Raw genomic sequence first — 26,114 nt, forward strand, 5'->3', positions numbered from 1 at the left:
CTGACCCTGTAAATTTCAAGAGAAAGAAGTGTAGACTTAACATGAGAAGAAAGACAAAAAAACAGTATAGGTGTTAATTAATAAAAATATTTGTTATGCAGAATTACTAGCAGCAGTATATTAATTGTATTGATCTCATGAGAGATAGAAATTATTTTAATATTTAATTATATAATAAACAAAGGATAATGTTGAATTTATCAAACACACTTGTAAATCAACTTAATCTAAAATTATAACATTGTTGAAAATTTAAATGTAAATGTAAGTTTTATGTTGAGTAAAGATGAAATAATTGAATATTTTGTAAGAAATAAGACTCATCAATTTATTGTTTTAAAGTGTAAAATTAGTCGAGATCAAGTACAGTTTAAATTTTTTTTTCCTCTTCAATTTCTAAGGTGATCATAACAGAGTTTCACGTTTCAAAACGAATAATACTTCAGAAACATAATGATTGATCTTCGACTAAAAACTTGTTTGAGTATACCGGTATGATGTTAATGTATTGGACTTCAACATTTGGAATAATGATTTGTGATGACTTCATCGTAACATATGTGTTTATAATTAATAAACTGTGAAATTATAATGTTAACAACAGAAATAGAGTGACAGAGAGATTGTTTTCTACTAAACAGCAAAGGGTCCGAAGAAAAGAAAGTGATGAAAGAATGATGTAGGGTTGATATGATATAGAAATATAAGGAATGAATTCATAGACAAAAGGAAATTTTGGTTTGTGATAATTATAAACCATGAAAGTGGGACAGCAATTGATTGGTGTGTGAACCATGCGCAATCAATTTATTAGCAGATAGGTTGCAACACATGATGGTTACCACACACGTGCTCTATTTTAACACATCCTTTCTTCTTTCAATTTCTGCTCCTCCACTCACCATGCTCAAATGGATAACATCTTACTCTGGTTAAGCTTTTCCTCACACAATGTTTCGCATGAAAACCTAACTTTAACTTTAAAAAAAAAAAGAATTGTTTTTCACATAAATTCTCCATACATATTGAAAAGAGTAAAATGTTATGTTAATATATGAGTGGTGCAGTGGGAGAAACGCATGCATTGGATCAGGAGCTTATGTTTGGTGGCTTTCATGGGGATGGCTGAGGTTGTGTTGTGTGCTCAGGCTTATCTCTTTCTCTGACATCCTTTTTCTAGGAGTTCTCTACTATTGTTTGGTACTTTTGTCTCTATTGCATGCTTATGCTTCCATGCATGCATGCACCTCTCATCAGCCTCAATCCCTATGTCTGTCATGTTCTTTTCACACCTCTCATCAAATCAAATCAAACGCATGGAGCCCAATTCAACTTCTTATATATTTAACATTTCAGTATAATTATACTAACAGTAATCAAATAAATAATCAATAATACAATATTTTAACTACTCAAAATTACAGTATCTTTATTAATGTAAGTTGGCTTCCCTTATATTAACTACTAAAAAGAAATTCAAATTTTAATACATAAAAATATATACTTCAAAATTTCTTATTATTATTTATAAAATTAATTTATGTAATTTAATTCGAAATAATAAGATTATATATATATATATATATATATATATATATAAATAAATAGGTTTCATTCATGAGCCAACTCAGTTTTACTAGGTCTGAGTCGGATTGTATTGGAAAAGATTTACTTTTTTTGAATGAGTTAAATTAGACTCGACTTAATTAACCAGTAGGTTAATTGGGTTTGAGTCAGGTTGAAGATAGTTTGACCCACAATCCATTAATAACAATTCTTTATTATTTATTATTTCTTCAGAAGTTTTTTGTTATAGTTATTTGTTACTTATAACAGTGTAGATTGACAATTTGATCTTTTTAAATACAAAATGATGTAAAATGTGAACTTTAATTGTACTACTATAGAATAATGTTATAAAATAATAAGTTGAGTAAATCTACTTTGAGTGTATTGTAATAAATATATGAAATAAATTAGAAGAACAAAGTATCCATGGTTAAATTGGTTATCATATGATACAAATTATGACAAAACAATATAGACAACTCAACAAGAATGATGTTAACATTAAAATTTTGTATTTAGTACCATTTTGTAATTAAATTTATAACCCTTATGTACTTTTATTATCCATGAATAAGAATATGTGAGTTACTTTATTTAATATTCATACTTTTTACATACTTTTATTTTAAATTACGTTATTGTTATACAATCTGACTTAAAACAATTGATAAAATAGAACATAAACTAACATATTATTCATTATCTAAACACATATGGTACAAACTATGAAGGGATCATTTATAAGAATCATAATTATGTTGTGTTAACATGACTATCTTATGTGAAAAAAGTCAAGCATGAGTATGTACTTATTTAATGTTCAGTCATAAAATAATTGTAACACTATATTTTTTAAGTTATTGTACAATTTGACTTAAATCAATTGATAAAATAAACTAATATGTTACCCACTATTCAAAAGACTTATGATATAAACCATGAAGGGATCATTTAGATTAACCATAATCATATTCTATGGACTCTCTGGACCAAAAAAAAGAAATCGATATTTAATCTAAATGATCTAAATACAGCAATAATTCTAAAACAGAAATAACAAAATATTCTAAAAAGCATAATTTCCGCCTAATGTGTGCACATGAATCCGCCTAATGTAGAATAGCTAAATGTATACTTAAAGGTAAAATCTGAATGTATGCACATGAATCTAAAACTAACATATTTTGCTACTTCTAGAATAGGGACTAAGTGCAAAATTTAAAATGGTATGTAGAAATATATGGATGAATGCGTATGCAAGTCTAAAATGACTAATATGAATGGATTATGAAGCCAAATCACAGCAGAACAGTGCAGACTTCAAAGTTTAAATGCATGTAACAAGTCTCCTATGACCTATTAATATGAGATATGCACTTAAAATTCAAAGAAAGACTCAAGAAATAAAATTCATGCATGAAAACCTAAGCTAGACAGATTTCTAATTCCTAAGATGCTAAAATGCAATTGCAGTACTTAAACTAAGCTTAAAATTATGTACATTGTGCTGTAAGGTATGAGAAGTAAAGGAAAAAAAATAGTCCTACACCAGTAACCACATAAGTAACAAAAGAACACACAGGTAGTGTAAAACTAGGAAGAAGTGCAATAAAGGTGAGTGGACATGTGCATAACAGTAGGTGCAATTAAAGCTCAACGTAAAAGCCGTTTTACTAGTGCAATTCATGCCGCACTGTTCCACAAGGACACACAGCTACTGCAGCCAATTAAAAAACCTCACTTTGCAATTGAACATTCAATCAGGTACACACTACACTATAGCTAGGCACTTTTTAGGCAACGAACCCATTTGTCCTTAATCACATATATGGATATTAGATTGTGGTTACTCTTTTTTGAATGTTGGGTTTCATATTCAATGACATGCAAAATAGTCATCATATTTAGATATGATAACTAAAAAGGAACTGATCGTTAAAACCAATGAATAATTAGACTTACACTTCATATTTACTGTGTTATCATACGATGGTTTAGAGCTGAATTTCCATCAAGTCCTATGCTATCATAATACGCTATGAAGTTTTCATGGTTTCTGTGTAGTGTTTTTGCTATCTATGTAATTTAATTCTCATATGATTGTTGAGAAGTAACCTCATCTACAACTTATCTACCTCCACCCAACTCCACCCTGCACGTTTTCTCATTCTCTTCTGTTGCATAACCCTTCTAACTTCAGCTACTTCATTCCATAAACCTTTTCTTGCATAGACATGTGCTAATGTTAAATATGGTGCTGCATTACATGGTTCCATCTTAATAAGTTGATCAGCAGCCTCCTTCCCAAGTTCTACATTGCCATATATATTACACGAACTCAAGAAAGAGCTCCAAATTACATAATTAGGATCATAGGGCATTTCTTGCATTAAATCCCTTGCCTTACTCAAACTCCCTTTTCTAGCATACAGATCAATCAAGCAAGCATATTGATCAATATCTGGAGACAAGCCATAATTTGTTGTCATTTTGTTGAAGTATTCCACCCCTTTGTCAAGCAATCCTGCATGATTACAAGCTGTTAAGACAGCAGTGAAGCAGATATGATCAGGAACTAACTCTTGCTTGGTCGGTAGACAATCAAAAAGTTCCAAAGCCTCTGAACTTCTCCCACATTGAGCATAACCCATGATCATGGATGTCCACAACACATTATTCTTCTCAGAAGTCTGATCCAACACGCGTTGAGCCTCGTCAATATCGCCACCTTTTGAATACATATCAATCAAAGCACTGGCCACAAACACATTCCTTTCCGAACCCATTTTAATAACAAGAGAGTGCACTTGCCTTCCCTGAAGGAGCAATGCAAGGCTGCTACAAGCATTTAGAATCGTACATAAAGTATGATCAGTAATACCCAAATTTCGCCCCCTCATTTCTACAAACAGCTTCAATGCATCGTCGCTGCACAGGTTTTTAGAATATCCAGAGATCATAGAATTGTACACAACAATATCCTTCTCACTAGTTTCAACAAATAAGAGTACAACATCATCAATTTGTCCCTGATTTGCATAACAATCAATCAATGAGCTGACCACAAAATTGTTAGTATCACATCCCTGCTTGATGATATGAGTATGAAGAGCAGAGCAATGTTGAAGGCCACCATTTTGCCCAACACAGGCACTAATCACACTAACAAAGGTAAGACAATTGGGCTTAATTTGGGTGCATAGCATCTCTTTGAACAACAAGAAGGCATTTATTCCTTGTCCGTTGATCGATAATCCCGTTATAAGTGAAGTCCATGAAACTTGATCATGTGTTCTGATGCCACTAAATACCTTCTTTGCATCCAGAACAGCAAAACATTTGGCATAGAAATCAATCAGCGCACTGCAGAGGAACAAATTATCTTCATATCCAGATCGAATCATGAAAGCATGGATTTGTATACCCAAACGCCAATTCCGGGTTTTTGCATAAGAACTAAGTGCATTACAAAGAGCATATTTTACTGGCTTCCTCGTTGGTCCATTCACTGTGCTTAATGACTCTATTGCTCCACAGATGCTAGCAGGTTTAGAACACGGTTTGCCAAATAATCTGTGCGTGAAACCATAAGCAAAAGAGCTTGAACAATGCACCATACTACAGGGCTTGTGTCAAATAAATCTCGCATAATACCCAATTGAACCCTTAACAGTAAATGGAAAAAATCCAACTAAGCTGGCCTTTTTCAACCCTGTTTCTCTCAGACCTTAGTGGTCCATTCATTGTGCTTAATGAATCTAGGGCTCCATAAATAGCAAGAAAAGAGGTATTGGAAAGAGAAACGGAAGGAGGAAGAAGGCAAGGAACGAATTGAAAACGAAGTAACGCACCTGTGAGAGGTTGAGCAGAACCTAACTGACGGATTCCGGCAGAGGTGAAAAGAGGAGCTAAAGAGGGAAGGTTGTGTCGGTTAGGGATTGATTGTGGCGATTGAGGGGTTGCTTCGGTGCCGGACGAGGCGACGGAGACAGAGACGGCGGAGGAGTTCGGTTTGATTGACTCCAAAGAACCGGTATTGATTAGAATACCTATAAACGTATAAACTTTGTGTTTCAGATTTAGGGGCGAAGCCCTACGGTAAACACTCAAATTACTCTTCAATCCTTTTTATCCGTATTCTCTTCAATCCTTTTTATCCGTATTCTCTTCGATTAGCTCGTCCAATCTTCTGTTCAATACAGTCTTCCATTTGCTCCAATCGGCCGTGCAGACGATTAGTGTATCTGTCTAAAGACTCCTATGCTTAAGTCAGTTAAGGTATATAATTGTAACGATTGTAATAAATGCGAATTAAAGATGTTTACCAACCTACCTTGAGCCCCTATCTATAGTTTTTGATGTGGGCCTATGATCAGGGCTCTTTAATCATGGCCCAATTGCTTTTTAATCTTGATTACTGATTTGTATTATCTTAATTAATGTCTACCTTACTGATCCAGGTTTTGGTTTGGCCGACTGATCGAAGATCGTATGGGTGTCCTTATAGGTGAGGGTTTCCATGAAGATGGAGACAAAGTTCAAATGGAGATGAAGGCGGAGGGAGTGTTTAGTCCGTCTGGCCGACAGGTAGCCGATTTAGCGTGTTCATAACTGAGACTCCGATGGAACGATCATCTCAGCGTTCAATGTGAAGTTCGCATGTAGCAGGCGGCCTGGGGCCGCTTGACCTTAGTCCGCTTTACTGATCTGCCGATGGGCTACACAATACACTTTGTAAGATAATAGATTGATGATTAATTATTTATAAAATAAAATGGATGAATTTGATTCCATTTATGTTTTTATTTGTTGTATTTAATTAATGTACTTGAGAGCGGATTAAAATAAATGGATAATGATAGATAAATGAAACTTTTTATTGTCTTAGTTTTAGTATGTTAGTGTATATGTATATTTCGATAAATTTTCTTATAAATACCTAAAACAAATAAAATAAAAAGGAAAATGGAATACTCGTTTAAACTAAATATAATTAATTTATTTATATTTAGGTGTTTTATGTGATATTACATTATCACATTGAAATCCTTGAATGATTTTATTTGGTTGGGAAGTAAACCATTCACTTTCCAAAAAAACGCGATTGTTAGGTCATGATTTGCCATTCTCATTGCAATCGAGGAATATGTGCATGTACGACCACAAGAACAATAGAAAGATCAGATCTATGAAATTAAAGTAAACATGTTAATAATCAAGTTTAAAAAATAATTGAGCATCAGTTAAATAAATCCTAAAAACTCATATGAAAAAATATAAATAGAATTCCAAGATAAATTAGGAATGACTTTTGTCTCGCATTTATTAAATCTAGGGGTGATCATGGATTGGATTTTTAATGATCCAATCCACATCCATTTTGGATCCAAATAATTGGATTAGATTTTTCGACCCAAATCTATTTTTTTCAAAAAAAGTAGATTGAATTTTTTAAAAATCCAGATTCAAATATCTAGATAAAGTTTAAATCCAGATCTAAATATTTGGATCAAGTTCAAAATCCAAAATCCATTTTTCATAAAATAAATTCAAATTAAATTTTTTAAAACTTTTGTCCATAGGGCTGACACCATAGAATTTGACAGATTTTTTATCGGGGCCAACGAGGCCAAATTTCAGCATAGGATGAACTTGAATGACTTTCGAACGAATTTCGGTCGGGGACGACGTGACCAAATTTGGGCCAAGGTCGACTTGACAAAATTTCAGTCGAGATCGACTTGACTGGATTCGATTGAATTTTGGCCAGTGTCAATTTTGCCTAATACGACCAAATTTTGGCCAGAGCCAACTTGGCCAAATATGACCACATTTGGGCCAGGGCCTGATCAGTCAAATTTCGGTCAGGGTTGACTCCACTAAATTCGTTGGTCGGGACTGACTTGACTGAATATGACCAATTTTCGATCACAACCGACTAAGTTGAATATAGTAAAATTTTGTTCAGAACTTAATCGACCGAATAAAGTTAAATTTGCGCTAGTGCCGACTCGACCAAATTTTGGTCATGACCAACTCGACTGAATTTGGCCAAATTTAGGTCAGGACTGACTCGCCTAAATATGACCAAATTTCGGTCGCGATCGACTTTTCCAAATACGACCAAATTCAGGCTAGGACCAACTCGGTCAAATTTTGGTCGAGGCCAACACGACCGAATTTTGACCGGAGCCGACTCGACTGAATTCGGTCGAATTTCAGTCGTGGCCGACTCAGTTGAATACGGTCAAATTTTGATCGTGACCGACTCATTTGAATATGGCCAAATTTCATCCTAGGCCCTCTCAGCCGAATACGACCAAATTGGGGCCAGGGCCGACTCGGCCAACTCGATTGAATTCGACTGAATTTTAACTGGAGCCAACTAGGCTCAATACAGCCAAATTTTGATCGCGGTTGTCTCGGTCGAATACGATCATATTTTGTCTAGGTCGACTCAGTCCAATGCAGTCAAATTTGGGTCGGGGTGAACTCAACCGAATACTTCCAAATTTTGTCCAGGACCAGCTAGGCCAAATTTCTATCGGGACCGACTTGACAGAATTTTGGCCAACTTAATCAAATACGACTAAATTTGGGCTAGTCCATCTCAACCTTTAGCCTAACCTAACCAAAAATATAAACTGAAAATTTGGATTGAATACTTTTGATAATCCATTTTGAAAATCTAGATTTAGAGTATGGATATACAATCCATAAAATATATAAAATGTAGATAAGATTGATATCCAAATCCAATAAAATGGATTGGATTTTTAATAAAATGAATATTAAATGGATTGGATCATAGCAAAAATGGATTGGATCATGAAAATTAGATTTTTGCTCATCCCTAGTTTAACTTTTCAGTTCATCCTCTACTTCCTTTCGCTCATTTAAGAGTTCAATAAATATAAATTGTTGTTGTTATCCTAATAATTTTTATTTTTATGTGTTAAATAAACATTAATTATTATTTTTACTCTCAAATTTTTATTCTTTCAATTTTATATGTATTTAATCTCTTTTTATTAATACATTTTTTTACAAGAGTATAATTTAAATTTGTTAGTACAAATTTATGGATACTTTAACAATTCCTTTATTAAACTTCTAAAATTTTCAATTAAATTGTAAGCTTTAAAATTTATGAATATAAATGTCAAAGTTTAGTGTTTACAGACGTCTCACGTCGCACGTCTCACGTCTCACGTCGCAAGTCTCTCACGTCTCACGTCTCACTTCCCACGTTCCACGTCCCATGTTCCACGTGTCACGTGTCACGTCTCACATCTCACGTCCCACATCAAACGTGTCACGTCTCATGTCTCATGTCTCACGTTTCACATCTCACGTCTCATGTCCCACGTCGTCTCACGTCTCACGTCTCATGTCTCACGTTTCACGTCTCCGGTCTCACGTCCCACGTATCACGTCTCACGTCTCACGTCTCACATCTCTCACGTCTCTCACGTCCCACGTCTCACGTCGTCTTACCTCTCACGTCCCACGTCTCACCTCTCACATTTCACGTCTCACGTCTCACGTCTCACGTCCCACGTCTCACGTCTCACGTCCCACGTCTCACGTCACACGTATCACATCTCATGTCTCACATCTATCACGTCTCTCACATCTCACGTCCCACGTCACACGTCCCACGTCTTAGTCTCACGTCTCACGTCTCACATCTCACGTCCCACGTCTCACATTTCATGTCTTACGTCTTACGTCTCACGACTCACGTCCCACGTCCCACGTCCCACGTATCACGTCCCACGTCCCACGTATCACGTCCCACGTTCTACGTTCTACTTTTCACGTCGTCTCACGTCCCATGGCCCATGTCCCGCATCCCACGTCTCACGTCCCACGTGTCACATCTCTCGTCCAACGTCCCACGTCTCACGGCTTAAATCCACGTTTCACGTCTCACGTCTCACGTCCCACGTTACAATTTCCACGTCCCACGTCTCATATCTCACGTCTCACGTCTTACGTCTCACACCTCATGTCTCACGTTTCACGTCTCACGTCTCTCGTCTCATGTCCCACGTCTCACGTCTCATGACTTACGTTTCACATTTCATGTCACACGTCTCACGTTTCAAGTTACATGTCTCACGTCGCACGTCGTCTCACGTCTCACGTCCCACGTCTTACATCCATCATTCTACGTCCCATGTCCCACGTCTCACATCTCACGTCTCATGTCGCATGTCCTATGTCCCACACACGTCTCATGTCGCATGTCCTATGTCCCACATATCACGTCCACGTCTCACCTTCGACATTCCACACAGCACGTCTCATGTCCCACATCGCACATGTCACATTATTGCACTGAAATACTTTATTCTTTCATAAAATAATGGTGTTTTGGTTTACTGGTTGCAGTATAGCTAAGGTTCTTCTTTACTATTTATCCTTCTTCAAGTTTCTTATTGATCGAAAGAAGAAAAAGGACATTATTTTACCGGAAATAGGAAAACTAACTTTATGCAACAACAATAATTTGAAGTTTTTGCAGATGTCTACTATCATTACATGGATGATTTTAGAAAAGTGTTTAGATGTTGCCAGACAATATTTTTTTATTGATTTTCTATTTTGACATTCAATATGCGAAGAGATGTGTCACAAAATTCTAATCAAGGGTGGGCAAAAAATCTATTTTTTATAATCCAATCTATTTTTTCTATGATATAATCCATTTAATATCTAATTTATTAAAAATTCAGTACATTTAAAATCCATTTTATTGGATATGGATATCAATATGATATATATTTTATATATTTTATGAATTAGATATTCATTCTCTAAATCTAGATTTTCAAAATGGATAATCCAAAATATCCAATCCAAATTTTCAGTTTATATTTTTGGTTAGGTTAGGCTAAAAGTTGAGACCGACTAGTCCAAATTTAGTCGTATTTGATTGAGTTGGCGTGCCCCTATACAAAATTTCGGTCGCGATCGACTTTGCCAAATACGACCAAATTCAGGCCAGAACCAACTCGGTCAAATTTTGGTCGAGACCAACACGATCGAATTTTGACCGAAGCCGACTTGACTGAATTTGGTCGAATTTCGGTTGTGGTCGACTCAGTTGAATACGACCAAATTTCGATCGTGACCGACTCATTTGAATACGGCCAAATTTCATCCTAGGTTGTCTCAGTCAAATACGACCAAATTTGGACCAGGGCCGACTCGGCCAAATCTCAATCGGGGCCAACTCGATTGAATTCGACAGAATTTTAACTAGAGCCAACTAGGCTCAATACAGCCAAATTTTGGTCGTTGTTGTCTTGGCCGAATACGGTTAAATTTTGTCTAGGTCGACTCAGGCCAATGTAATCAAATTTGGGTCGGGGTGAACTCAACCGAATACTTCCAAATTTTGTCCAGGACCAGCTGGGCCAAATTTCTATCGAGACCGACTTGACAGAATTTTGGCCAACTCAATCAAATACGACTAAATTTGGGCTAGTCCGTCTCAACCTTTAGCCTAACCTAACAAAAAATATAAAGTGAAAATTTGGATTGGATATTTTGGATTATCCATTTTGAAAATCTAGATTTCGAGAATGGATATCCAATCCATAAAATATATAAAATGTAAATTAAATTGATATCCAGATCCAATAAAATTGATTTTAAATGAATTGAATTTTTAATAAAATGAATATTAAATAGATTGGATCATAGAAAAAATAGATTGAATCATAAAAATTGGATTTTTTACCTAGATTAATCACTAAAACCAATAAGAAAGACATCATGAATACACCTAAAGGAAATAGGAGAACAATAATTTTCAACCTTTAGATCGTAGAATTTGAAGACTTTTTACACTTCTAAGATGCAATGTCAGCAATAATGATACGAAGGACTTTTGTTTTTTATAATAAATAAATAATATACGTAGTCAACTCCGCAAAAATAATTTCCCATTTTCAATATATAATCTAGATGATTCAAATTTAAATCTATATATTGTATAGAGAAAATATATATTTTAAGTGATATATATATATATATATATATATATATATATATATATATATAGTTATGGCCAATAATACAATAAATAAGGCTAATTTAATGTTCATGCACCTTAAGCCACGCTCTCTACTTAGACGGATCAATTTCCAATTGTTGTGTTTCACATATAAATGCTTTCATTCTTTTACTTTAACAAATCAAACCAAAGAAACATAAAGTTCTAATTTTTCGGTTGCGCTCCTTCCCCATCATATCAAAGCAAAAACGCACCATAAAGTCTTGATCCCATCGAGAAAATTTGAGTGATAAATAAATAAATAATACAAATGATCAACCATCGCTGCAACAATGAGCATTGTGCCCTTGTTTTTCAACCACTCACTCCAGATGCCTTCACACGTTTTGTGTTGAAAATAATTTTGACGAATTTAGATTAAAAAATATATATTTTAAGTTGTGTCAATTTCATTTCGTGTACATGTTAGACTCAAATCAAAAGAAGCCCATATAAAATCGAGACAAGTCTCTCTCAAGTGATCTTTACAACGAACTCCTTAACAAGTCCTTAACGGTGGAAAAACAATTGTGAATATTTAACAACGATGACCTAGACTAATGCATATGGAAATGTACCCTTTGTACTACAATTGACAAATCAAAGTCCACCCACAAATCAACAAATCAACGTTCTAGAAAGGATTCAAATTTTGCATTGAAACATTCAAACTCGATTTTCAACCACAGACACTTGTTCACGCATTTATCCCAGGCGGCGCCATGCCCAGAAGTATCAGTATAAATACACAACTAACTCAATTCTTCATCATCAATCAAATTGAAACTATCTCATACCTGAAAATGGGAAACAAATTGCTTTTCGTTCTTGTAGCAGTGGCTCTCGTCACGGTGCCAAAAAACGTGAGTGCTCAGAACTGTGGTTGTGCTGAAGGGTTATGCTGCAGCCAATACGGGTACTGTGGAACCGGTGAAGAATACTGCGGCACAGGGTGCCAGCAGGGTCCTTGTACCTCGTCAAGTTCCCCGAGCAACAACGTTAATGTTGCCGACATTGTCACAGACGCGTTTTTCAACGGCATAATCGATCAAGCTGATTCTGATTGTGTTGGCAAGAGCTTTTACACAAGAGATGCTTTCCTCAGTGCTCTCGATTCCTACACCGACTTTGGCAGAGTTGGTTCCGAGGATGACTCCAAGCGCGAGATTGCAGCTGCTTTTGCCCATTTCACACACGAAACTGGACGTAAGATTTAGGTTATAAATGTTTTGTGCTGTTGAAACAATTGAGGATGTTATGTTGTGTTCTAACTGTGAGATTGGGTGCAGATTTTTGTTACATCGAAGAGATTGATGGTGCGAGCAAGGACTACTGCGACGAGGATTCGATTGCACAGTATCCATGTTCTTCGAGCAGAGGGTACCACGGTCGTGGCCCGATCCAATTGTCGTGGAACTTCAACTATGGACCAGCAGGGGAGGCTAACAACTTCGATGGATTGGGCGCGCCGGAAACAGTGTCGAACGATGTTGTCGTGTCTTTCAAGACAGCGTTGTGGTACTGGATGCAACACGTGCGGCCTGTCATAAACCAGGGGTTCGGTGCAACCATCAGAGCCATCAATGGTCAACTCGAGTGTGATGGTGCAAACCCCTCTACTGTTCAGGCTCGCGTTAATTACTACACAGAATACTGCAGACAATTGGATGTGGACACTGGTGATAATCTTACTTGCTAAATTCATACTGTGAATAATAAATGATTCGTTTTGTATGAATCATTTTTATTTGTATTTTTTCCCTTGATAAAGAATTGAAGGCTTTTTGTTGCCTCATTCTATCTCATTGTTATTGTAATCGCTCTTGTGGAGTAAAATAAAAATAGCATCCAACATGAATTTTCTGCACTTTATTGTATGAAAATGATATATTATTTTATTGTAATTTACTACAAAAATAATACACAAAAGAGGTAAGAGAAAGGGGAAATGATATGAACAAAGAGAGAACTGGAACTGCAATTATTATTGAGAGGATAAGCCAAGAAAAATGGAGAGGGTAACGGCGAGGGAGTAGGCTCCGACGAAGGTGCCAACCAATTGGGGAGGGGGGCGAGTGACGGCGCCGATTCCTACGATCCCGGCAACGCCGACGGGGAGGCGGACCATGAGCGCTTTGGAGGCGGCGGAGACGACGGCGTCGGTGTAGAGGTGGTAAGCCCATTGTTTGAAGAGGGGGAGTGGGAGGGTGTCGTCATCGGGATTCGGAGGGAGGCGGCGGAGTGCGGCGTCGATTTGAGTGCGATCGGGTGGTGCTGGGACCCACTTTCGGAGGAGCGCGTGGGTGGCGTTGGCGTGGATGTAGTCGGAGGCGGTTTTGAGTTGGTACGGAAGCACTCCATGGAAAGCGTGCTGAGTGAGAGCGAGGCAGTGGGAGAAGGCTGAGTCACATACCGAGTCAAAATCGCCCGAGTTTGACAAACTATTCTCCACTCTCTTTGACGACGATAACGATGACCCCATCTCTCTCCTCTCTGCAATTTTCTTCAAGCTACGTTTTTTATTTCACACACAAAAGATTTAACGAACCCCTGAGTCATAAATAGTCAAAAAAGTCAATGATACAGAAAAAAAAATTAAATGATGTCATTGTAATATTATTTTTTATTAATAATTTGCTTTTTATCAAGAAACCAAGTAGAATAAATATAAGCTGCCAATTTTTTGTTTTTTTTTTAAGTATTATTGAAAAGGATATAATAAAGTTGGGAAAATTATATTTTGATTTATAGAGTTACTTGAAAATGATTTTGAGAGTCTCTGAGAGGGTTGCGCTATGGGGTTTTGAGCGGCGGTTCTCACCGTCAAATTTGAATTACAACAGACCGGTGACGGTATGCGGCCTCCGTTCAGGCTACAAAGCGCGGCGGCGCACAAGGATACTCTCCAAAGAAAGCATTCAAGTCATTCACGCGCTTAAACTCGCCAAATCCCCCGACCACGTTCTCGACGCCAAACTCTCACGCCTTTTGAAACCCGACGCCTTAAACCTTTTCGACGAATTGCTAAGACAAAACGAACTCAGTTTATCCCTCAAGGCAATTCACACTGTCTCTTTCATTTTCAATGATGATGACTTTTTTTTTAATCTAATTTTTTTAATTCAATTTGTACCGTAGGTTTTCCACTTCATTCGCGAGGAGGTGGGCCATGATACGCTGCTGCAACTCTACGCCGACATGATTCTGTTGCTCGGAAGAAACATGAAAATCGACATGGCGGAGGAGCTCTTCTCTCAAGTTTCGGAGAAGGGATTGAAACCGGACACGAGGATGTGCGGTGAGATGATTGGGGCGTATTTGCAAGCTGGGATGACGGAGAAGGCGATGGAGATATACGGGTCCATGAAGGAATGGGGTTGTTCCCCCGATAAGTTCATTTTCACTGTACTCATCACAAATTTAGAAAGAAACGAACAACAGCAACATCAACAACTGGTGGAGTCTCTCAAACAAGACTGTTTTCACTATGTGGAGTTTCCTGATAAATTCCTTCAACAACTTCAACAAGATAAAGTAAGATTATACATACGTACATCATTCGTGAGCATATATATATATATATATATATATATATATATATATATATATATTTTATGAATAATTATTATTATTATTATGTGTTTTCTTTTGTGTTCAGCCCAGAAAGAGACGTGTGGATCTTGTATGAAATTTTGCAGCTTCTGCTTCAGGGTGGTGTTGTTGGCTCTTGTTTACACAAAATTGAACTTGAATTGAAATCTTAGGTTATAGTGATCAGTATATGCTCTTGGCATGTAAAAACATTAGTAGTAGACTTGTACCTCATAAATATGATGATGTTTTCACGTGTTATAAGTAGTGCTTGTGATATTGATTTGAAAGTTGGAGTTTTTTCTTTAGAGAATAACGTTTATATACAGTAATATTAGGGTGTGGGGCAACGAAAATACAAACAATCCTGTTGAAACAAACTTGTATTTAAACACTTCTCCTTTTATCATTGTATTACAAATCTGATTACTGTGTGGATTCCTTCTTCTTTTTTTTCAATGAGGTCCAATTCCTTAATATAATTGAATTTGAAAACCATATGCTATGATTTCTACCAAGAAATGGCAAGGAACTATGATCATCTGCTGACATTACTAGAATATGCATATATAAAAAAATTAATACAATAAAAAGCATTTCTCTCTCTCTTCTGATTATTTTGTCTCTCCTTTACAAGATATTACAAGGCAAAATACAGGTAAAAATTGGTTAAAAAAATTAGTTCATCTCACACTAAAGGGGAAAAAGATGGGATGTGAAGTGAGGAAAGAACCAGAAAACTGAGTGACTAAATACAGAAAAATCACAACTGCTTCCTTGCTCAGTTAGCTAAATGGCTGGGACAACTGTTGAACATGCTGTGCCACATAAACGCACGAGAAAGTACCATCTCCAGCTCCTGGTGCGTCCAATTCTTTGTTGGAAGGTGTTGAAGGAACATAACCAATTCTTGGAAATCAAGCCTCTGGAGCTGCTCTGACCACTGATAAAACAGTCATAGAGATTAGACCATGTTCATTCTCTACAACACATAATCAATATTACTGATAAAACAGATAATATACGTTTATTCTAAAACGGCTATGGTAGAAATGGTGACAGAAATAGAAAACATAAACAACCTAATAAACCGTACTTGCGAAAAGCATAACCAGAATGTGTGCTTTGAAGTGAAAGCAGAAACCAGAGAATACATTTATTTAACTAGCATCTAAAACGTAAGATTATACTATATTATAACAGTAAGAAAACATAATAGATCACAATTGTGTTTCTGCTTAAAAGAGGAGCAAGAGATTTCTAAAATAACACAATCATCTCTAAAAAGGGATTTCTAACAGCATAAAAGTGGTGCAAGAGACAAGTGTACTCTGTCAAAAAAAAAATGAAAATCATAATTACCATTACCTACTGCAATGTACAAGAGGGAAATGGACCAACAAATACTACCCCTCGGTTTCTTCGCTACAGGATGAAATTTAATTCAAATAAGTTGTATTGGTGAAAAGGCCAAAGTATGCTGACTCACCGTTAGAAGAAAACTGGCAAATATATACACAAGGAAGTCTGGTAAGGCATCTCCTTCAGCTAGATACGTGTCCCAAAGACGTGTGACCAAATGGAAGGGTACCTAATTGCATAAATCAGAAATCAGAGTCAACAAAAGCATAAAATTATGCCTATCTTTTTGTAGTTTAGAATTTCTCTACTGACTAAATGTACCAGTTCTTGAGGCTTGATGTGCAGCCAATTTATAAAATATGCATGCACTTCTTCTTGGGAAAAGACTATCGTACTTTATGAGAAAAAAAAAAAGGAGTTGAAAGCAAACCTCTCGAATTAGAAGACAGTTGAACCAGCGGAAAGCAAATTGAAGAAACTCCAGTCCTTGCTCCTCCATATGGCTTGAAACAGGATCTGGTGGAACTCAAAATTCAGTATCGGATTCAATTTGAGATATTCGAATCATAATATACTCCACATTTCAAATGTCAGTTATCTTTTTAAAGAAATTTTGTTTCATTTTATTAGTCAGTTCAAAAAACCAAGTCATTATTTACTCATTTTGCTTTATCTTTCAATTTTATTCTTATTTTCTCTCGGTATAACTGCAAAGTGAAACAAGAGAGAGCATTAACATAGAGTGACAGGATAATTAGTCAAATGTGGTTATATTTTTCTAAACATTCAAAAGTGGAGTCTTTAAGTTCATGCAATTATTACTTGAAGAAAAAACAGCAGTCCTGAGAAAAGGTTACCGTCAATCCTCCTGACCAATTCCTTCAACTTAAAAACAAGCCTTTGAATTCCTGGTTGAGCAAATGTATAATGATCTTGCATGCCATCAAGCAACTTTGACAAACACCAATAGCAGTCGGCCTCTACATTAGAGATTTGATCCGAAGATAAACCAGACATTGACCAATTATCTATGGCCCCTTCTAGGTATTCTGATAGGAAAACAACTAAAAATGGCGTGACAAGGTCATTTATCCCCTGAACATATCCTGGTCAACCCACTAACCCATCAACTTGTGGTGGGTCGAACCAAGTTACCAATTTTTTTTTACTAGTTGAGATGAGCTGACTCAATTATAACTCAACTATGATGAGTCAAATCGTGTGAGTCAAGTTAGCTCAGTTTGACGCCTTATTTACCTTCACCTATTTCTTTTCAAAATGAGTTAGTTAGCAAGATATACTAATTAATATTTTAAAATAATGTAATATACTTGCGGACTTTGTAAAGACCTAGAAATGATATTTGAGAATTGATAGTGGTTTAAAGATAGTGATACTCGATTATTTTAATATTAAAATGTTTAGTATAAATATTTTTTATAAGCGAGTTTAATTATTTTAAAACACAATCTCTCTAGAAACCACATTTCTAAAGTTCTTCGACTTCTCTTTAGAGTTATTCCTCTCTTCTCGCTTAATTAAATAACTGAGACCATAACATTGATCCTCACGACGAGCTCTTCAAATTGGACTGCTTAGTTTCACCGTTCGCATAAGATGAATTTTGGTCCTTTTTCTTGGTCTATTTCTATTTTCTGTCTTATATGAGTCTTCTTTCACTTCCATGCGTCTTTTTAGTCATCAATATAAGTCTCTATTAATTAATAGTCATAACAATTTTTATCTGATAATTCTTATGATGTTTCAATGAGTAGATAGAACATCTTGCAAATTGAGAGGAGTTTCGCTGGTTAGAGTCGTATGGGTTGCTTGGTCAAGTAAAGGAAGCTAGATTGTCGTTCAAATTATATGTTATAATTGTTTTTTTGCTAAATTGTTTGATTGCATGTGAAAAATGTGGTTAGGTAGTGTCATTATGGTACACAATAGGTGGTTGATTCATGAATTGATAATTTGGGTTGTTGCATGTAATGTTTAGGCTATGTTTTTGCTGCTGGATCTGTTTTGTTGTGTATTTATGAATTTGGTGATAAATGGGTGTTAAAATGGTTAGGTTTGATTGAAATTGTTGTTGGTGTTTGAACGACAAATTTAGAATCAAAACAATTGGGCAAATTGGTACAAGTCTCAAGACATTCAAAACTATTTTGAACCAAAAACCCAAAGGTGGAAGTATCCCATTTGATTAATAGGACAAATTTAGTTTTCTCATTCAATGTTGTGTTGTCATGCCATTAAGCAACGCCTAGGGAGTGCTGAGCCCTATTCCATTCGCAAAAATTCAGATTTTGGGTTTGTTCCAAAGCATTGAGTGGAGAATATCACGGTTGAGTGCCACTGCTTGAGACCACTCTACTACTGAGCACCAAAAGGGGGTCATTAGCGGCAAATTTGCAAAATGATTGGCGTTGAGCACCACCTCTGAGCGCCAACCCTTTGCTGGTTTTGTTATCTTTTTAATTGTTTTCCTTGTGATTCTGATGATTGATGTCATCGATATCCATGGCTTTGATGGTTAGAGTATTGATGTGAAAATATTGTTGTGGACATGTATGAGGATGGAGTTTAAGGAATTTCAAGAAGAAATTCTTTGTGGTGGTGAGTTTAGTGTATGCATTTATGTATGTATGTCACTAAGGAGGTATCTTGATACTCTAATAACCATTCACACTCAAATAGAGTAGTATGAGTTATGTGGTGAAATTTGTAGGAGGTCATAGTCACTAGACTTCTTTGGTCCTAAGCGCGAAGGAAATTAACCTTTTGTGTGGTTGGGTGATATAATCCCTTGAAGCTAGGCTCTGTAGAGCCTCAAAACCACCACAAGTGCACACCTCTAGTGAGACCTACGTCATTGGCATGTATCCGGATAATTGAGTTTAAGTTATCTATTTTGTGTACATATACATTCTTGTACTTTATCCATGTTTAGGTTAATTTTTTTGTACACTAGTTCACTGTTTGTGTGCTTTGTGTTTGTTTGTCTCTTTCATTTATAATGATCACCATATTGGTGTGAGCATATGAAAATGCAGGTTTACAGACACCCCTGAAGGATGAGGAGTCATAATTTAAAATAGTGAAAGGTCTCAGAAAACTTTAGTAGTGGTTAGTTTTTGTATAAAGCTTTATTGATTTTAGTTTATTTATATTAGTGTTATATTTTATAGTTTCATCATTTGTAAGACTATATTAATATATTTTATTACTGTTTTAAATAATATAATGAAATATTTTATTTTATTAGTTTTAAGTTACTAAAATGAGAGTACTTATTCTTAAACAAAGAACGGTGAAAAATAACAAATATTAATGGGTTTAACTTATTCCCATTTGCTTGTCAATAAGAAATAAGTTGAAAATATAAATTTTATAAAATACAGATAAAACATAATTTATTAGTTTATTCTTTCTAAAAACGAAAGGGTATATATATATAGAGAGAGAGGTAAAACTAATTTCCGAATAATCTAATCTGTCCAAATAAAAAATAAATTTGTTAGTTGGTGTCCATGTATAAGTTTCACAACTGTTTATAAACGCAGTTTTATAGATTTAAATAAAGGAATGTATACAATTAATTTTAGCTTTTGATTTAAGTAAAGTGAGAATTTATAATCAATCATAAATTTACAAAAGAATTATAAATTTATATTAAAAATTCTCTTCCATAATTTAAAGACAAATAGTCTGTTTTTAATTATTCATATAATACTTTTAAAATATGTTTTATCTATATATGTTCATTACATTAATTTCTTATTGATACACTTCATCCATTTATTCTATGTAAACCTAATTCATTGTCAAATTAAACTCTAGTTAATTAGAAGGAGCTGTTTATTTAATGACATTATAATCAAAACCTATAGCCGAGCTACATTTTCTAAATGTCAAAATGGCCTCTCTAGTATTAATGAACATTATTAATTACCAAATAATAAAAATTAATAATGATCAAGGTGTAGGTTAGGATTAGGTAGAGTGAAAGAAAATACATGTTATATATTTAGCTTAGGCGTGTAAAAAAACGTCAAAATAATGTAACAAAAAAAAACTAATTGTTATTCTTTAAACTTGTATAAACCAGTTTTAACTTTGAAAAATACATAAAAATTAATTTTAACTCATTAATTTTCTGAACCATTATGACTTCATTTCTGTATAAATATATGAAAAAAAATTAAATAGTAATTAATTTTAAAAACTAAAATAATTAATTATTATATTGATTAAGTAAGATACTATTTTATAAATTACAAATAATTATTAGTATCTAAATTATTTCATATTATAAATTAAAATTTATAATTAGTTTGTAAATTAAATTCTAAATTTATCTTTAGCATCAACTAACAAAATTTTAGTTATTTATTATTATTGATTCTAATTTTTTTTAAATTTCAAATTAAAGATTATTAATTTCTTGAAAGCTAAAACTTTGTGTGTGTATATATATATATATATATATATATATATATATATATATATATATATATATATATATAACATACTTTTTATTTTAAATTTGTAGCATTGATGATTTTAAAATTAACTAAGAAGCGTGCTAGGAAATAAAGAGAAAGAATAATTAAAGTAAAAAATAAAAGTAACCAAATTGAAAAAGGACAAGAAAAAAAAAAAGTGTTTGTGTTGCTTTGGCATGTTGTGTGTACCATATGTCTTATCCAACTTTTTCTCTTCATCTTCATCATGCTCATCATTCTAGTCAGATCATGTGAATTGACTTAGTTCTAAAGGAACCTGCATTTAACTTTTTCTCATGTAATTTTCTAATTATTACCATTCACATTAAAGTTATCAATCACCAAAGGACAACAAAATCATAAACAAATGGAAGAGCCATAAAAATAAGCTATCAATTTCATTTTTAATTTAATGGTAAAAAACTAATTAGTACTAATGTAATATATATACAATTTTGTTTGAGTTTTACTCATGTCAATTATATATTTACTTAAACATTATCACATAGGGAAAATAAGTGACATGTGTGTTAGTTGTTACCACACATATACAACTACAACTTATCAAGTAATTTATTATTATTTTTTAAATAAATAGCTTTTTCAAATATAAAAATATTATCATATTCAACTAACTTTTATAAAGAGTTTTCTTAGAATTTTAATTGCTTTTAAGATTTTTAAATTTAGTTAAAATAAATATTATAATTTTTATTAATAATATTTTATCACCAAAAAATATTTTATTAATGTTAAGTTTTTATGATTTTTTTAATGAACCTAATAAAACAAATATTTTTTCAAACAATAAAGAGAAAGAATTAAGGGTTCTAGAAAAAAAACAAAATTCGATGTTGATTATTAATTTAACATTAATATTTACCTTTCCAACTCCTAACTATTTGTTCTAATTTAATTGTAAGTCTAAGTTTAAATATAAAAAAAATTGAATACTTTATAAAAATGAAAAAATTCACAAAATATTTTAAGATTTTGGATTAGAAAATATGTTTCGACCTAAACCATACTCGCTTTTATAATAATATTTGCTAACATAATTCTAGCTCTAAATCAAGATTTTTAAAGTCATCCCAACCTATCATAATCACAATCATAGCCTTATATATTAATTAACTTCATTGATATTTGTTCACATAAAAGACCATAACAAAATAACAATCACATTGTAGATACAATGTATATGCAGAAGAATAAATACATTAAATAATGATTTATATATACAGCAACTAAACTTGACTTATTTATCTAAATTTTGCACTACTTTTATGAAAGTTAATCTAGCCTAATTAAAATGTTGTGTGAAAAACTGCTTTACAGAATTATATTTTTAATAAAGTAAAAAAATACATTATTAATTATCATTCTCTTGAAATTATGCGAGACATCAATATGAAAAAGATATTAAAAACACATTTTCTTGTTTTCTTTTTAATATACTTTATTGATTAAAATTTATTTTTAATGATAAAATTTATTGAATTTCACGTTATATTTAATGAATTTTTGTCCTAATTTTATGATTTGTATTAAAATGAATGTAATAAAAAAAAATGTTATGTTAACCAATGTCTTGTTACTATAGTATAGCTCTCTTTTTTCTTCACTTAGTCATTATTACTACTAAAAAAACACTTTATATACGTTACTTATCATTTCTAATACTAATAAATAAAATTTATGCATGGTCTATATAGACCACTCGACGAAATTTATGTGATTTGACAATTTCCTAATTTTACCAAATCTATTTATAGATAAAAATATATAATCTATAAGCTCCAAAATTTTACTAGTACAAGAAAACTTTTCAATTTTTACTTTTTCACAAGCAAGTAAATGTAAAACTAAATTATATCCAATATCTCTATATATTTTTTCTTTGCGCAAAAATGAAATTAAGTTACTAATTTATTTGAAGAAAATATTTTCAATCATTCATTGCAATATGTTAGAAACATTTTTTGTATTAAATATCTTTTATTAGTTTTTACCAAATAAATTAGGATAAATTAGTTTCTAAAGTAGTTTCTAACTAATTAGTGACCAATTATAACTTTTTATTCATAATAATGATTATTTTAGTAAATAATAACTTTTAATTTTATAAATTGATATTTAAAGGTCACTATAATGATTAACATCTTTTTGTCAATAAAATTAATTGTTAATAAGGAATTTTTTTAATATAAACACAAATTTTTTATTTTTAAATTTATTAAGATAATATCATTAAATTTTATCACTACATTTAAATTATAATTTAATATTATTATTGTATCTAATATATTTCAAAAGATGTTATCTTTTAATAGACTGTATGTAATAATAATAATAATAATAATAATAATAATAATAATAATAATAATAATAATAATAATAATAATAATAATAATAATAATAATAATAATAATAATAATAATATATCAGGTGGATTTTTTTATGTTCACATTTATTTTTTTAGTTTTATTCTTAATTATTATTTTCAAAATTAATTATTTTATAAATAATTTACTTTTAATTATTCTGAAAACCTCTTTTGTCTTTAACAATTATTTAAAAGCCTCTTTTGTGAACATAATTTGTTTTTTCAATTTTACTTATTATTTTAAAATTTTATAAATAGTTTACGTTTAATCGTTATACTAAAACTTCTTTAATAATTATTTTATTTAACAAATATTTTAAAAAATAATTACACATTCTAAAAATAAATATTATTGATCTTTACTCAAATTTCTATAAAAATTAAAAAATCAAACACAGGTCATTCCTATGTCTTTGCAGCTAATAATAATAATAATAATAATAATAATAATAAAATGTATTAAATAATGCACTATTAAATTCTGTGACAAATAAATTAACAAATTATAGAGACTAGTATTGATCACATGCTAGTTTTACCATTATTCACTAGCTTGCACTGTACATGGTTAGGTTACTACCATTTACATCTATTTTTTTTATATAGGCAATCATGTTTAAGTTCTATTATGAATAACAAAACTCTTCTTCTGATTATTTAGCAAAGGTGTGTTGTATACATAATATATTTATGATTCAAAGTCAAAAACATTAAGTCTAAATTTGTGGTACAATATTTATGATTGATGAAATTTTTATAAAAAGTTGAGTTCCAAAATTAGGAATCTCCTCTTGCTATATAAATATATAACTAATAAACAGAAATAAGATAAAAATTAATAGACATAACAAAAATTGAAAGGCATGCATGAATATTCAAGAGAAAACTGAAAATCAATAGGTTTTACTGGTCAACATTTTTCTTCTTAGATTCCACTTGTCACCATCCATCTACACTAACTTCTTTCTCATTGATATATCCCCACCCTTTGCTCCTCTCTAAAGAAATAATCATTGCACACTATATATATAAAAGAATATGTAAATAATATATTAATATATTAAACTAAATTATTAATTTATGTTAAATAAAAATTATGTCCGAAAAACCAACGTCTCATGGTTAATGTTTGACATTTCGGTTATGTGTTTGTCCTCCATTTGCTTTGTTCATGTCTTAGAAGTTAACTAAATTATTGTATGAGTTTAAAAGCCTAACTACAAACTTCAAACATTAAAGAGACTAAAACACAAACAAAAATAGTACTAAAGAAATATATACGACTTTTATTAACTTTAATGAAAAATAAATAAGAAAATACTAGAAATAATTCCAACTATATATATTTCTTTTCAACTCAACTTTTAAATTAATTGGTTATTAACTAGTTTCACATTTAAATAAATACGATGTTGTTATTCTTAGGGTGTATTTACTTGTCAATACCGATTTGAAGGAGAGGAAGATGATGAATTTGAGTGAATTTGAGAGTGAGATTTGTGTTTTTCACTTGAAGGAATTTAGAGATGAAAGTGAGTGAATTTAGAAGTAGTTAGAAGTAAAGTTTCTCAAAGTTTGTGAGTGATTTAATTGATGTGATAAATTAAAAATTAAGTTTAATAAAAAGAAAAACAAGATTATCAAAGTGTCCTTGATTTTGATAGTAATTTAATTATAATTAGATGAGTTAGATTTATTTTATAAAAAAACAATAAAATGAATAAATTAAAATAACATATTTAAATTAAAAAAATATTTTAATAAAATAATTAATAATTAATAATTAATTTTTCAACTTTTATTTTTTTTATAACAATTTTAAAATTTTGGGTATTAATTATTATTGTAAAAATAATTTTAAAAATCATATTTTTATATTATTATCATAATTATGCAACATTATTAATAATGATTTGCGTCATTAATATACATAAAATTGTGAAGATAATAAGCACATTGTAGATATAAAAGTGAATGATAAAGTAGTCATAACAAGTGTGAAAAAAAAGTGAATTTGTGAATTTTTTTCATCACACAATTTAGCAAATAAATATCAGGCATCTTCACTATTCAATTCAAGAATCTTTGTGTTGGGGTGACTATTCCAAATGAACAACATTTGAAATTAATATACATAATTTGGGTCATTAATATATATAAAATTGTGAAGATAATAAACACATTGTAGTATATATAAAAGTGAATGATAAAGTAGTCAAAACAACATATTGTGTGAAAAAAAATGTGAATTTGTGAATTTTTTCATCACACAATTTAGCAAATAAATGTCAGACATCTTCACTGTTCAGTTCAGGAATCTTTGTATTGGAGTGCCTATTTCAAATGTACAACATTTGAAATTAATATACATAATTTGGGTCATTAGTATACATAAAATTGTGAAGATAATAAACACATTGTAAGCCATGATACCATGTTAGAAGTGGGTTTTAAGCATAACTCAATCCCAAAACCGGCTTGTAAGATGAGGTTTGCACCTCATATATTATGAATTAGCCTTATCTCTAGTCGATGTGGGACTTCCAACACACCTCCTCACGCTGAGGTATATTCATCTCGTGCGTGAGCAAGAAATTAGTGGGTGATCCGTTAGCGACCCGATATCGGGTGA

General features: G+C 32.4%; 5 protein-coding genes and 1 long non-coding RNA gene across 7 annotated transcripts; 3 read left to right on the forward strand and 3 right to left on the reverse strand.

Moving 5' to 3' along the window:
• Window positions 1-3,484: 3,484 nt before the first annotated feature.
• LOC114168473 (pentatricopeptide repeat-containing protein At2g13600-like) lies at window positions 3,485-5,646 on the reverse strand. Of its 2 annotated transcripts, none has more exons than XM_028053310.1 (2): window positions 5,421-5,646; window positions 3,485-5,142 (listed from the first exon to the last, which is right to left on the reverse strand). In XM_028053310.1, exon 2 carries the CDS (start codon window positions 4,971-4,973, stop codon window positions 3,690-3,692), a length of 1,284 nt encoding a protein of 427 aa, XP_027909111.1. In that variant the 5' UTR covers window positions 4,974-5,142; window positions 5,421-5,646; the 3' UTR covers window positions 3,485-3,689. The 2 variants fall into 2 exon arrangements, with proteins under 2 accessions (XP_027909111.1, XP_027909110.1); XM_028053309.1 differs by having other exon boundaries at window positions 3,485-5,327; window positions 5,421-5,572.
• A 111-nt stretch (window positions 5,647-5,757) lies between these two features.
• LOC114168478 lies at window positions 5,758-6,370 on the forward strand. The gene is made up of 2 exons (XR_003600682.1): window positions 5,758-5,847; window positions 6,030-6,370. It is a non-coding gene; the product is annotated as an uncharacterized LOC114168478 (long non-coding RNA).
• Window positions 6,371-12,377: 6,007 nt separating this feature from the next.
• On the forward strand, window positions 12,378-13,502 carry LOC114169994 (endochitinase PR4). Its single transcript, XM_028055445.1, has 2 exons — window positions 12,378-12,841; window positions 12,925-13,502. Exons 1-2 carry the CDS (start codon window positions 12,439-12,441, stop codon window positions 13,332-13,334), a joined length of 813 nt encoding a protein of 270 aa, XP_027911246.1. The 5' UTR covers window positions 12,378-12,438; the 3' UTR covers window positions 13,335-13,502.
• A 99-nt stretch (window positions 13,503-13,601) lies between these two features.
• LOC114169996 lies at window positions 13,602-14,241 on the reverse strand. The gene has a single exon (XM_028055447.1). It carries the CDS (start codon window positions 14,115-14,117, stop codon window positions 13,620-13,622), a length of 498 nt encoding a protein of 165 aa, XP_027911248.1. The 5' UTR covers window positions 14,118-14,241; the 3' UTR covers window positions 13,602-13,619.
• Window positions 14,242-14,383: 142 nt separating this feature from the next.
• On the forward strand, window positions 14,384-15,652 carry LOC114169995 (pentatricopeptide repeat-containing protein At1g62350-like). Its single transcript, XM_028055446.1, has 3 exons — window positions 14,384-14,692; window positions 14,774-15,169; window positions 15,294-15,652. Exons 1-3 carry the CDS (start codon window positions 14,399-14,401, stop codon window positions 15,321-15,323), a joined length of 720 nt encoding a protein of 239 aa, XP_027911247.1. The 5' UTR covers window positions 14,384-14,398; the 3' UTR covers window positions 15,324-15,652.
• Window positions 15,653-15,859: 207 nt separating this feature from the next.
• LOC114170079 (GTPase-activating protein gyp1-like) lies at window positions 15,860-17,689 on the reverse strand. The gene is made up of 4 exons (XM_028055560.1): window positions 17,446-17,689; window positions 17,019-17,104; window positions 16,716-16,817; window positions 15,860-16,169 (listed from the first exon to the last, which is right to left on the reverse strand). Exons 1-4 carry the CDS (start codon window positions 17,603-17,605, stop codon window positions 16,008-16,010), a joined length of 510 nt encoding a protein of 169 aa, XP_027911361.1. The 5' UTR covers window positions 17,606-17,689; the 3' UTR covers window positions 15,860-16,007.
• Window positions 17,690-26,114: the final 8,425 nt, after the last annotated feature.

The sequence above is a fragment of the Vigna unguiculata genome, chromosome 11, assembly GCF_004118075.2.
Source record: "Vigna unguiculata cultivar IT97K-499-35 chromosome 11, ASM411807v1, whole genome shotgun sequence".
NCBI lineage: Eukaryota > Viridiplantae > Streptophyta > Magnoliopsida > Fabales > Fabaceae > Vigna > Vigna unguiculata.

Excerpts from the sequence above, each read along its gene's own strand:
- LOC114169995 (XM_028055446.1), top strand. The coding sequence starts at position 14,399 with ATGATTTTGAGAGTCTCTGAGAGGGTTGCGCTATGGGGTTTTGAGCGG. Across the intron at positions 14,693-14,773 it reads AACTCAGTTTATCCCTCAAG|GTTTTCCACTTCATTCGCGA; the intron begins GCAATTCACACT and ends TTTGTACCGTAG. Across the intron at positions 15,170-15,293 it reads AACAACTTCAACAAGATAAA|CCCAGAAAGAGACGTGTGGA; the intron begins GTAAGATTATAC and ends TTTTGTGTTCAG.
- LOC114168473 (XM_028053309.1), bottom strand. The coding sequence starts at position 5,186 with ATGGTGCATTGTTCAAGCTCTTTTGCTTATGGTTTCACGCACAGATTA.
- LOC114169994 (XM_028055445.1), top strand. The coding sequence starts at position 12,439 with ATGGGAAACAAATTGCTTTTCGTTCTTGTAGCAGTGGCTCTCGTCACG. Across the intron at positions 12,842-12,924 it reads TTTCACACACGAAACTGGAC|ATTTTTGTTACATCGAAGAG; the intron begins GTAAGATTTAGG and ends GATTGGGTGCAG.
- LOC114170079 (XM_028055560.1), bottom strand. The coding sequence starts at position 17,605 with ATGTCTGGTTTATCTTCGGATCAAATCTCTAATGTAGAGGCCGACTGC. Across the intron at positions 17,105-17,445 it reads ATTGGTCAGGAGGATTGACG|ATCCTGTTTCAAGCCATATG; the intron begins GTAACCTTTTCT and ends GAGTTCCACCAG. Across the intron at positions 16,818-17,018 it reads ACTGTCTTCTAATTCGAGAG|GTACCCTTCCATTTGGTCAC; the intron begins GTTTGCTTTCAA and ends TTATGCAATTAG.
- LOC114169996 (XM_028055447.1), bottom strand. The coding sequence starts at position 14,117 with ATGGGGTCATCGTTATCGTCGTCAAAGAGAGTGGAGAATAGTTTGTCA.